At 43.0% G+C, this 13,004-nt stretch overlaps 1 protein-coding gene across 1 annotated transcript; it reads left to right on the plus strand.

Moving 5' to 3' along the window:
• Window positions 1–4,124: 4,124 nt before the first annotated feature.
• LOC106583934 (claudin-18) lies at window positions 4,125–10,201 on the plus strand. Its single transcript, XM_014168623.2, has 5 exons — window positions 4,125–4,507; window positions 5,355–5,519; window positions 9,031–9,157; window positions 9,365–9,484; window positions 9,619–10,201. The coding sequence occupies exons 1-5, from the start codon at window positions 4,288–4,290 to the stop codon at window positions 9,752–9,754; spliced, it is 768 nt and encodes a 255-aa protein (XP_014024098.1). The 5' UTR covers window positions 4,125–4,287; the 3' UTR covers window positions 9,755–10,201.
• The last annotated feature ends 2,803 nt before the right edge of the window (window positions 10,202–13,004 follow it).

Consider the following 13,004-nt stretch of genomic DNA (forward strand, 5'->3'; position numbering starts at 1 on the left):
TTTTTTATCCGGCCGTGTCAATACTGCCCCCTTCCCCCAACAGGTTAATGATGGTGTTGGAGTCGTGCCTGGCCATGCAGTCGTGGGTGAACAGGGAGTACAGGAGGGGACTGAGCACGCACCCCTGTGGAGCTCCAGTGTTGAGGATCAGCGTGGCAGATGTATTGCTACCTACCCTCACCACCTGGGGCGGCCCGTCAGGAAGTCCAGGATCCAGTTGCAGAGGGAGGTGTTTAGTCCCAGGTTCCTTAGCTTAGTGATGAGCTTTGAATGTACTATGGTGTTGAACGCTGAGCTGTAGTCAATGAATAGCATTCTCACATAGGTGTTCCTTTTGTCCAGGTGGGAAAGAGCAGTGTGGAGTGCAATAGAGATTGCATCATCTGTGGATCTGTTTGGGCGATATGCAAATTGGAGTGGGTCTAGGGTTTCTGGGATAATGGTGTTGATGTGAGCCATTACCAGCCTTTCAAAGCACTTCATGGCTACGGACGTGAGTGCAACGGGTCTGTAGTCATTTAGGCAGGTTGCCTTTGTGTTCTTGGGCACAGGGACTATGGTGGTCTACTTGAAGCATATTGGTATTACAGAGTCAATCAGGAACATGTTGAAAATGTCAGTGAAGACACCTGCCAGTTGGTCAGCACATGCCCGGAGCACACGTCCTGGTAATCCGTCTGGCCCCGCAGCCTTGTGTATGTTGACCTGTTTAAAGGTCTTACTCACGTCGGCTACAGAGAGCGTGATCACACAGTCGTCTGGAACAGCTGATGCTCTCATGCATGCCTCAGTGTTGCTTGCCTCGAAGCGAGCATAGAAGTGATTTAGCTCGTCTGGTAGGCTCGTGTCACTGGGCAGCTCGCGGCTGTGCTTCCCTTTATAGACTATAATAGTTTGCAAGCCCTGCCACATCCGACATGCGTCAGAGCCGGTGTAGTATGATTCAATCTTAGCCCTGTATTGACGCTTTGCCTGTTTGATGGTTCGTCGCAGGGCATAGCGGGATTTCTTCCGGGTTAGAGTCTCGCATCTTGAAAGTGGCAGCTCTACCCTTTAGCTCAGTGTGAATGTTGCCTGTAATCCATGGCTTCTGGTTGTACATACAGTCACTGTGGGGACGACGTCCTCAATGCAGTTATTGATAAAGTCAGTGACTGATGTGATGTATTCCTCAATGTCATCGGAAGAATCCCGGATAGAGTTGTGGTCGGATTTACCAAATGGAGGGCGAGGAGAGCTTTGTACGCGTCTCTGTGTGTCGAGTACAGGTGATCTAGAATTTCTTTCTCCATCTGGTTGCACATTTAACATGTTGATAGAGATTTGGTAGAACTGATTTAAGTTTCCCTGCATTAAAGTCTCCGGCCACTAGAAGCGCCTCCTCTGGGTGAGTGGTTTCCTGTTTGCTTATTTCATTATACAGCTGACTGAGTGCGGTCTTAGTGCCAGCAACTGTTTGTGGTGGTAAATAAACAGCCACAAAAAGTATAGCTCAGAACTCTCTAGGCAAGTAGTGTGGCCTGCAATTTATCACAATATACTCTACTTCAGGCGAGCAAAATCAAGAGACTTCCTTAGATTTCGTGCACCAGCTGTTGTTTACAAATATGCACAGACTGCCCACTCTCGTCTTACCGGAGTGTGCTGTTCTATCCTGCTGGTGCAGCGTGTATCCCGCTAGCTGAATATCCATGTCGTCATTCAGCCACGATTCCGTGAAACATAGGATATTACAGTTTTTGATGTCCCGTTGGTAGGATATTCGTGATCGTACCTCGTCTAGTTTATTGTCCAATGATTGCACGTTGGCGAGTAATATTGACGGTAATGGCAGCTTTCCTAGTTGCCTTCTGCAAGTCCGCACGAGGCATCCGGCTCTTCGTCCTCTGCGTCGCTTCCTTTTGCGAATAATTGGGATGTCTTCCCTGTGGGATGTTTGGAGAATATCGTGTGAGTCCTGCTTGTTGTTGTTGTTGAAAAAATCTTTGCCTAATCCGAGGTAAGTGATCGCTGTCCTGATGTCCAGAAGCTCTTTTCTGCCGTAAGATATGGTTGCAGAAACATTATGTACAAAACAATTTACAAATATAGCGGGAAAAAACACATAATAGCACAATTGGTTAGGAGACCGTAAAATGGCGGCCATCTTAATGAATCTTTTCTCTATATATATCAATGATGTCACTCTTGCTGCTGGTGATTCTCTGATCCACCTATACGCAGATGACACCATTCTGTATACATACATCTGGCCCTTCTTTGGACACTGTGCTAACAAACCTCCAACCGAGCTTCAACGCCAATCAGCACTCCTTCCGTGGCCTGACTTAGAATATGTGGACAACTACAAATACCTAGGTGTCTGGTTAGACTGTAAGGTCTACTTCCAGAGTCACATTAAGCATCTCCAATCCAAAATTAAATCTAGAATCAGCTTCCTATTTCGCAACAAAGCCTCCTTTACTCATGCTGCCAAACATACTCTCGTAAAACTGACCATCCTACCGATCCTTGACTTCGGCGATGTCATTTACAAAATAGCCTCCAACACTCTACTCAGCAAACTGGATGTAGTCTACCACAGTGCCATCTGTTTTGTCACCAAAGCCCCATATACTACCCACCACTGCGACTCGTATGCTCTCATCGGCTGGCCCTCACTACATATTCGCCCCCAAACCCACTGGCTCCAGGTCATCTATTAAGTCTTTGCTAGGTAAAGCCCCACCTTATCTCAGCTTACTGGTCACCATAGCAACACCCACCGGTAGCATGCGCCCCAGCAGTTATATTTAACTGGTCATCCCCAAAGCCAACACTTCCTTTGGCTGCCTTTCCTTCCAGTTTTCTCTTGCTAATGACTGGAACGAATTGCAAAAATCACTGAAGCTGGAGTCTTATCTCCCTCTCTAACTTTAAGCATCAGATGTCAGAGCAGCTTACCGATCACTGTACCTGTACACAGCCAATCTGTAAATAGCACACCCAACTACCTCATCCCCTTAATATTACTTACCATCTTGGTCTTTTGCACCCCTGTATCTCTACTTGCACATCATCATCTGTACATCTATCACTCCAGTGTTAATGCTAAATTGTAATTATTTTGCCTCTATGGCAAATTTATTGCCTTACCTCCCTACTCTTCTTCATTTGCACACACTGTACAAAGATTTCTTCTATTGTGTTATTGACTGTACGTTTGTTTATGTGTAACTCTGTGTTGTTGTTTTTGTCACACTGCTTTGCTTTATCTTGGCCAGGTCGCCGTTGTAAATGAGAACCTGTTCTTAACTTGCCTACCTGGTTAAATAAAGGTGAAATATATATATATTTTTAATAATGAAAGTGAGATGAGCTCTCATTTTTATGTCTCTGTGTCCAGAATAAAGGAAGTTGGAGATATCCAGTCATTGCGCTAACGCTAGTTAGCGTTGGCTCTTGAAGCTACCTCTAACTTCCTTCCTACTGGACACCCATATACATGGATGAACTTCTCCCTCTCTGTCACGGTTGCCATGGTTGCCTTTAGTTTGAAGATGTAATTCGGAGACAGGTGTTTATACAACTGCCTTCTCTGTGTTCTCTTTTCGACTACCTCGGCATATTTGCAATTAAACGCAAACATTTTCTCCATCTCTGATTCCACTGGGAATTCCACTGATTTCAAAACTCTGTAATCCAGAAAGGGGAGAGAATTAGCAATACTTTTGCAGTACTTCGTGATATCGTTCAAAAAAGCTGCTTTAGAAAGATTACCTATACATACTGAGCAGTTTATGTTGTTGACAGAAGCCTGCTACATGGCAGACCAGTTCGAACTCATCTCCCGGCATGTCCAGCCCAATCATGGCTAGCGGGAAGGTTCCTGTCTTTTTTCGTGGCTTAACCAACTAGGCTAGTAATTGAACCATTTTATTCTTATTTGCAGATGGCGTACACGGTTGATTGCATTTCTGGCAAAAAAAAAAGCATTTTGATAAAAAAATAAATGTTAACATTCAAATGCCTCTCCTGTGAAGTAGTGACGTGCAACTTATGTGTAGTTTCCTGAAACTAGCCACATATGGAAACAATGTCAAGGCACAACCTTTTGTCATTAGTCACGCTTCCCAAACAAACAACCGTTGCCCGAAACTATGACAGCAACTCCGGACAATTTTAAGCAAACATCTGATAAGGTTGGTTCCTTGTTCAAGAGTACGTAGTGATAAGAACCCGAGGATAGAAGGCCAGTTCATGACTTCAAGCAAAGGTGTCTGACATCAAACAGGAAGGGACGCTAAAATGGGCACCTCAATGATTCAGCAAATCGGCTTCATTCTGGGTGTATTGGGCCAGTTTTTAGTATCTGCTGCTACAGCCATGGATATGTGGGGTTTACAGGACCGGTCCTTCTCAGTCGTAACAAGTGTTTACACTTACTCTGGACTCTGGAAATCATGTGTAGAAAACTCATCTGGAATGACCGAATGCAGGCCTTATTTTACCATACTAGGGCTGCCAAGTAAGGTTTGCTTTATTGACTTGTAAGAAGTTAAACATGATGTTTCTTTGATATACATTTAGCAAATATAAATGTCAATGGATGGTCATTACTGTTAACTTGATCTCGATCGACCTTTGTATGTCGAGTGCCTCTCAAGGGTGTGAATCTAGATAAGATATGGTTTTTGTTTCTATTAGTTGATATAAGTGGTGTAAAACAAACTTTTTTTCTTTCACTTGACTGGAAACTTACATTACATTTTTACATTTTAGTCCGTACTGGTCCCCCGTGGGAATCGAACCCACAACCCTGGCGTTGCAAACACCATGCTCTACTAACTGAGCCACACTTAAAATTATTTTGAGCATGTCTAATCTAGTTTCTTCAGCAACGTTTAATCTTTAAAAGTGCGTGTTAAAGCCGGGAAGTGATATTATCTTCCATATAGTTTAGACAGTGGGTCATTTTAATGTGAGTGTAGGGCCATGATCAATAAAAGTTAATGTTGTTTTTGTCTCAGAAGTTTTATTGATTTAAACATGTTTCATAGAGCAGTTAAATCTTTAAATAATTTGTCAAATTAAATTAAAGAACAGGAAGTGAGATTATCTTCCAGGCACAAAATATAGTTAAATGGCCCATGAAAATAGGAGTAGTATAGGGCCCTAATCAATAAAACATTTTTGTAATTTGGATGTACATTTGAAAATGAATGTAGTTTTAGTTTTTTTAATGTTGGAACATTATGATCTAAATTAAATACCACAGTACTTTGGTAGATACGTATGATACACACAATCACAGGTCATTACTTAAGTTTCAAAGTAAGACTTTTATCTGACGTCTGGTTTTGTTTGACCCGTAGTTATGCTCCAAGCTGTGCGGGCACTGATGATAGTGGGGATAGTTCTGGGAGCCATCGGCTGTCTGATCGCCATCTTTGCCCTCAAGTGTCTGAAGATGGGAAATATGGAGGACAACGTCAAGGCTACCATGACACTGACCTCTGGGGTGATGTTTCTGCTTGCAGGTGAGGTGATGCTTTTTGTCAAAGTTTTGGTGATGTTCCTGCTCGCAGGTGAATCCTTTCTTGACACCACACTCCAAAAAGCAAATCTTGCAGGCTCTGGTTTTGTTTCGTCTTGATTATTGTCCAGTTGTGTGGTCGAGTGCTACAAGGAATGACCTAGACTGCAGCTGGCCCAGAACAGAGCAGCACATCTTGCTCTTCATTTTATTCAGAGGGCTAATATAAACATTATGCATGCCAGTCTTTCTTAGCTAAGAGTTGAGGAGAGTGACTGCATTACTTTTTATAAGAAACATTATGTTGAAATTTCTAAATTGTTTGCATAGCCCACATGCAAATTGCAATTACACACACACTTACCCCCACCAGTCATGCCACTAGGGGTCTTTTCACAGTCCCCAAATCCAAAACAAAGTCAAGAAAGCATACAGTGTTATATAGAGCCATTATTTTATGGAACACCCTTCGATCTTATATTGCTCAAATGAACAGCAAACCTGGTTTAAAAAAAAAATGAAGCAACACCTGATAGCACAACGCCTCTCCCCTATTTGAAGTTTGTGTGTATTGTGGTTAACCGTGGGGTGTTGGGTTGAGCGTGCAGAGATGGGCACAGAGACAAGGAGGTTCCAGTCAGAAAACACAACTTTATTAGGCAACAGAAATAAACATAACACCAAAATAACGTGCCTCCTTTGTTCCCCTCTGTAGGTTCACTCCTTGCCTCTCTCTTTGTCCACCTCACGGTGTGCCATGGTGCTCCCTTTATGTGGCCTGCATGGCTGGTTGGCACTCTCCACTAATTACCACTACTTGGTGCCATCAGTATCGGGGTGCCCAGCCCGTGTACTCCCAGCAGAGGGAGCCAACATCGCGGCATTTACCTCCCCTCTATCACCAACCCCCGGGATAGACCTCCCGGGATACCAAACACCCCCCCGACCTGTGGATGTCAGAGAAAGACAATCACAGTAACGACAGGAACAAGCGGGTGACGTGGTAATTCGTGTCCTTACCTCTTGCCATCCACACGAGGGGGGCATGGTCAATGATCAGGGTGAACTTCCTTCCGAGGAGGTAATACTTCACGGCGAGGCACTCCTTCTCGACAAACGAGTACTTCTTCTCCCTCGGGAGGAGCTTCCTGCTGATATTCATGATGGGGTGCTCCTTGCCTTCCTGCTCTTGGGAAAAGACGGCCCCTACCCCTGTGTCAGGCACGTCTCAATGGACCAGGAGTTTTTTTGAGAATCCCTGGGTGATGAGTACCGGGTGGGATAATGGCGTGTCCTTCAGCGCTGCCTCTGTGTCCTCTGTCCATCGCACCGTCTGGAGTAGGCGTGCCTTTGTTATGTCTGTGAGGGGAGAAGCTATTGTGGCAAAGTTAAGTACAAATCTACTGTAGTAGCCTGCTAACCCCAGGAACGACTTCACCTGCCACTTTGTTCGGGGGACCGGCCATTCCCGAATGGCAGCGTTTTTTTCTTCTTCTTGGGGCTTCACATTTCCCCGCCCGATTCAATAGCCCAGGTGCTCCACCTTGGCGTAGCCCAGCTTGCACTTGTGGGGGTTTGTGGTAGGCCCCGACTCCCTTAGCGCATCCACCACCGCCTGTAACCTACAGAGATGGGACTCCCAACTGTCACTGTGCACAATTATATCATCCAAATAAATCACAGCGTTCTCATGGTGTGTCACGTCTTGACCATAGAAAGCTTTTATTTTCTATGGTAGAGTAGGTCAGGGCGTGACTGGGGGGTTAGTCTAGTTTATTATTTCTATGTGGGGTTCTAGGTTTGTTTTTCTATGTTGGTGATTGTGTATGATTCCCAATTAGAGGCAGCTGGTAATCGTTGTCTCTAATTGGGGATCATACTTAAGTAGCTTGTTTTCCACTTGTGGGTTATGGGATATTGTTTATGTTTAGTTGCCTGTTAGCACTTCATTGTCGTCACGGTTCGTTTATTCTTCATTGTTTTGTATTTTGTTAAGTTTCACTTTCTAATAAATGATGTGGAACGCTATTCACGCTGCGCCTTGGTCCGATCATTCCAACGAACGTGACATGGTGTGGGCGCAGGACGCGGTCTATGAGTTGCTGGAAGGTTGTTGGGGCCCCGTGGAGCCCAAATGGAAGAAACCGGTAGTGGTATAGGTCCTGGGTGTTTTGGTCAGGAATTCCTCCAAGCTCTGGGGGTTCTGCAGGCTCTCCGCCGCCTTCATCTCATAGGGGAGGGCCCGAAGATACCGATCCAGGACGACCTTATCGATTATCGGGAGGGCCAGTACATCGGTCAGTAGCCAGCCCTTGGTAAGGCACACCAGGCCGCTCATCTGAGCGTGGGGAGAGATAGTGGAGTCAAAGGCCCAGTTGTGGACCAATCCATAACAGCTCAGGATCTCGTGTTTGAGTCCCTCATAATTTGCTTCCTGGTCGGCGTTCAAGTCGAAGTAGGCCTTCTGGGCCTTCCCGGCGAGGTAGGGTGCTAAAAAGCTGGCCTGCTTGGGCCTTCCTTCCCTCTGCACCGTCATCTCGAAGGTGCACAAATACTTCTCCACATCATCTTCCTCCATTAGCTTGACCAGGAACTGATTTAGGCTAGACTCCTGAGCCATACCACCCTTCAACTGGGCTGCCTCCACTACCAGTCAGAGGTTTTGTTGGCGCACCTCCTCCAGCGCTTGCTCCTGGCGAGCTTGTTGCGTCTGCTGGCTGAGGATAAACTGAACCACCTTTTCCTCCATGGTAATCTCCGTACGCTCGACCCCACGGCACCCAAAACTACTGTAATGCCCGCATTCTCCACCATATGTGGTAAACCGTGGGGTGTTGGGTTGAGCGTGCAGAGATTGACACAGAGGTAGGGAAGTTCTAGTCAGAAAACACGACTTTACAAAAATAAACATAACACCAAAATAACTTATGGTTGGCTCAGTCCTTCTCATGTTCAGCTCCGTGCCTCTGGGAGCTTCGTTCCCGTCTGTAGGGTCACACCTTGCCTCTCTCTTTGTCCTCCTCGCGGTGTGCCGCAGTGCTTCAGTTATGTGGCCTGGACAGCTGGTGGGCACTCCTCTAATTACCTCGGGGCGCCCAGCCCGTGTACTCCCAGCAGAGTTTAGCCAATGTCACGGCACGTACCTCCCCTCTATCACCAACCACCAGGGTAGACCTCCCGGGATACCACAGTATGTATTGATATGTAGGCTACATATGCCTTTTTTAAATGGATGTAGTTCTGTCCTTGAGCTATTCTTGTCTATGAATGTAATGTTTTATGTGGACCGTAGGAAGAGTAGTTGCTGCTTTTGCAACAGCTAATCGAGATCTTAATAAAATACCATGTTATGGATTGTATTGGTTTGATATTGATGTTCATAACTGTCAAGCCAAATCATTCTGATTTAATTTTGGGTTTAAGTAAAAGAAAAATGTCTGTGATCTGAAAGTGACAATTGACAAATTTTCTTCTTCTCCCTAACCAAAATGTAAATCTAATTTTCCTCCTTCTAGGTGTCTGTGGCATTGCTGGAGTGTCTGTCTTTGCCAACCTAATCGTGTCCAGCTTCCGGTTCACCACCTATGCAGACAGTGGCTATGGAGGAGTGCTAGGAGGACTTGGAGGATCTCTCACTCCCAGGTACATTAACTGTAACATGAGAACGATTCACTTCTCCCAAATGGCACCCTATCCTTTTGAGTCTGGTCAAAAGTAGTACACTATGTAGGGAATAGTGTCATTTAGGAGGCTGCTTTGGTGTATAAACTGGAATCAATCATAATGTCAAGATGGCAATTTGCCAAGTTGTAATTTTGAATGTGTCAGTGTATCACTTCTGTTTTTCAGGTACACCTTTGGCACCGCCCTCTTTGTGGGGTGGATAGGCGGGGCTGTGTTGGTCGTAGGAGGAGTTATGATGTGTATTGCCTGCAGAGGGATGATTCCATCAGAGGAGAAGCGACAAGGGTAAATTCCATTTTTATCCACCAGAAAATGTGAATTCTAAGCTAGAACCATGCTCTTCATCCTCTTTCTTACTCACAAATATTAATAATAATTCTACATTTATTTGAATAATTTCGTTTTCTTTCTGTCCTCAGTTATGGGATGGCCTACAAAGCTGCGTCCCAACACACAACAGTGTACAAGGATGACGCGAAACCCAGACTCGCCTATGACGAGTCTTTCAGAGCCCAGAGTATGAATGGAAGACACTCCAACCAGCAATATGTGTGAAGAATATAATATGATGTACTAGTTAGAGGTTCTCTGAAACTAAACAATACTATTTTGATATTTCAATCTTGTGCAGCTCTAAGGGGCTTAGAAGATTGCATAGAGGGTTGCTATGAAGGAAAACCTTTTTCAGGTTTGATTAGTTATTTTTGTACTTGGATCTCTCTTATATTTTGGGCTCCCGAGTGGCGCAGTGGTCTAAGGCACAGTGGTCTGAGTGCTAGAGGTGTCATTGGGAGTCCCATAGAGCAGCGCACAATTGGCCCAGCGTCGTCCAGGTTAGGGTTTGGCCGGGGTAGGTCATCATTGTAAATAAGAATTTGTTCTTAACAGACTTGCCTAGTCAACATAAAAATATTCTGTGTTTTGGGATTTGTTATTCTGCATTTAAGGGGACAATATTGTAATTTTCTAATGCGTATTAAAAGTAAACAGAATTTCAAAACACTATACTTGTCTTTTTATACTCTTATGCAGCATTAAATATACATAAATGCTGATAAACAACACATTTTCTCATGTTAATGATTTATATAATAGAAATAAGAAATATGTTATTAATGTATGAATGCATTTGCATAAAATAACCCACAACAGTAACTCTGGAACCGTACAAGCTAGAAACACCAAACCAACTTTCACATGTGCATGCTACTCTAATTTCAAATTCTTTAAACCTTTTAACTATACATTTTGCATAAATTAGCATCATATAATTAACCAACAGTAATTCTTGAACAGTTCAAGCTAGAGACACCAAACTAAATTTTACATGTTCAGGTTATCCTAGCTTTAAATTCTAAATAATTTTTTATCGACTATAACTATATACATTTTGCATAATATAACTCACCAACAGTAACTCTTAAACCGTTAAAGCTAGATACACCAAACCAACTTTCATATGTTCAGGCTATGATAACTTTTCATCTACCTACGTTTTCAACCATAATCAGTCACCATTACTATAGCGTATTTCAAAACCATATATACTTTAAAACAAGCTAGCAAACACACCACATTTTCTTCAGGAAATGTACTTTTCAGTGATCACTGTTAGCCTAAAGAGTTTTCTTTTACAAGCTCTTCGCTACACCCGCAATAACATCTGCTAAACACGTGTATGTAACCAAATAAAATTTGATTTGAGTTTATTTATTAAAACTACAGCTAGCTATCAGTAGGTATACATAAAAACCTATTCTACATAGTTCTTTAACTACCACAAAAATACTTTTAAAAAGCTGTCATTACCACATGATCCACCATAATATTCCTCTCCCCAAATAATAGCCTAAAACTGTATAATCATTATTCAACTAAAATCAAACTTAATTTACACTGTATGTTTTACAAAAGTACATTGTGCATCTTTTTATCTGAACCCACAGCATGAATGATTCAGAGTTGCTTTTCTTTCCTAAGAGTGTTGTCCACATGATCCTGCCTTTTATTCCCATCTTCTGACAGAAGATTGCTTTGTCCTTTGTCTTTCTTCTTTGTTTTTACACGCAACAACTGTAGTTCAGACAATTTTGTGATGTAACTGCCCCACAATCCAAAATAGTAAGGTTGAAATAGTAGTTTAAGTAATCAGACCAATTATTTCAATAAATGTAACCCTTTAGACCTCAATAGAATAGAACAAATGACAATTACAAGTTAACTTAGTTTTAAAGAGCACAACCTCTTCTTTAATATGACACCACATTCATGTCAATTGGAATAACACAAATTTTGTCTTCCCTTCTGTAGAGACACTATCAAAAAAACAAGAAAAAAAATAGAGTATTTCAAGTGTAGTAAATTTGACTAAATTACTCACTCAAAATGTACCAAGTATAATATATTATACTTACAAAATGTATTTACATATTGATATTTTTAATTATGTAAAATGTGACCAGAGGACAATATTAATTTTAAATCCCACACAAAGTAGGCTATTTGATTGACAACGATTCTTACTTCTGTAACAATGTAAAAATTCCCCCACACAATGTAAGCATTTATGATGGCAATGTTGAGCCTCCCCCAAAACACATGCTTCCACCATTTTCTGCCTGTGCGTCCAACATTGTAATAGCTCCTCAGTTGGTCAAGATGGTCAACCCCGCCCATTTTCTTGTTGTAATCCATTACACAAGCTCTAGAACAGATATAAGTTCCTGCCACTTACAAAACAACAACTCCAAAACCCCTGCCAATGTCACTTTAGGCCCACGCTGTGTGATACTTTCCTTCGGCTCCCTCCTTTCACTCTACTGCCTCCTCTCCCTCTGCTTCTTCCTCTCCCTTTTCCTCTACATGTTTCTCCATGTTCATCCCCCTCCACTCTCCTCTCCCTCCTCTTTCTCCACTCTCTTCTCGCTCCACTCCTCCCTCCACATCTCTATACCTCCAATCATCTCTAACTCCTCTTCCTCCCTGCCTTTTGCTGCTGAGCCCTGACTCTCCACATCACTTCCCTCACTTTCACTGACCTAGAAGAACAGAGTAACAGAGGGAGAGGGAGAAGAGCAACAAATAGGATACAATTGTGGTATGGAACATAATATCTCACTCTCCCTCTCACACTTTCTCTATCTTAATCTCTTTCCCCTTACAAAAAAATATTGCAGTTCTGAAACTGCAGTAAAAGTGCAGTAACTGCAGTTGACTGTGGTATTTTGGATGCAGTAATGCTGAATAACTGCAAAATTACTGTAGTAAAAAAAACATTGTTATTTTGGATGCAGTATTTGTAGTATACTACAGTTATACTGCACTCTAACTGCAGTTATACTAAGGGTATTTTCTCAACCATACACATACTCTCTACCTAATAATCATCTCTTACAGTTACACACCTCCCCTTCCACTCACTCTCTCTCTCTTTCTCTCTCTCTCGCCTCCAATCAACTCTCGCTTTCTTGCCTGACAGACTACATTTTACATTTTAGTCATTTAGCAGACGCTCTTATCCAGAGCGACTTACAGTAGTGAATGCATACTACAGAGTTTGCCAATGTTAGCTGATTAGTTATGGGACAGTTTCCAAATTAATTGCATCGGTAGAAACAGGACAAAACAAGCAATCTGTTAGCTGGCTATGTAAACAAATATCCAACTCAATATCATATGAGCTCCACTGCACCGCCATCTACCCTAACACGACAGCTAAGCTGTCAAATAATAGGAAAACAAGGCAATGTATGGCCTATGACTATCTGCAGCTCTCTCGCTCGCTCGTTCTCTCGTTCGTTCTCTC

Source organism: Salmo salar, chromosome ssa23 (assembly GCF_905237065.1).
Source record: "Salmo salar chromosome ssa23, Ssal_v3.1, whole genome shotgun sequence".
Taxonomy (NCBI): domain Eukaryota; kingdom Metazoa; phylum Chordata; class Actinopteri; order Salmoniformes; family Salmonidae; genus Salmo; species Salmo salar.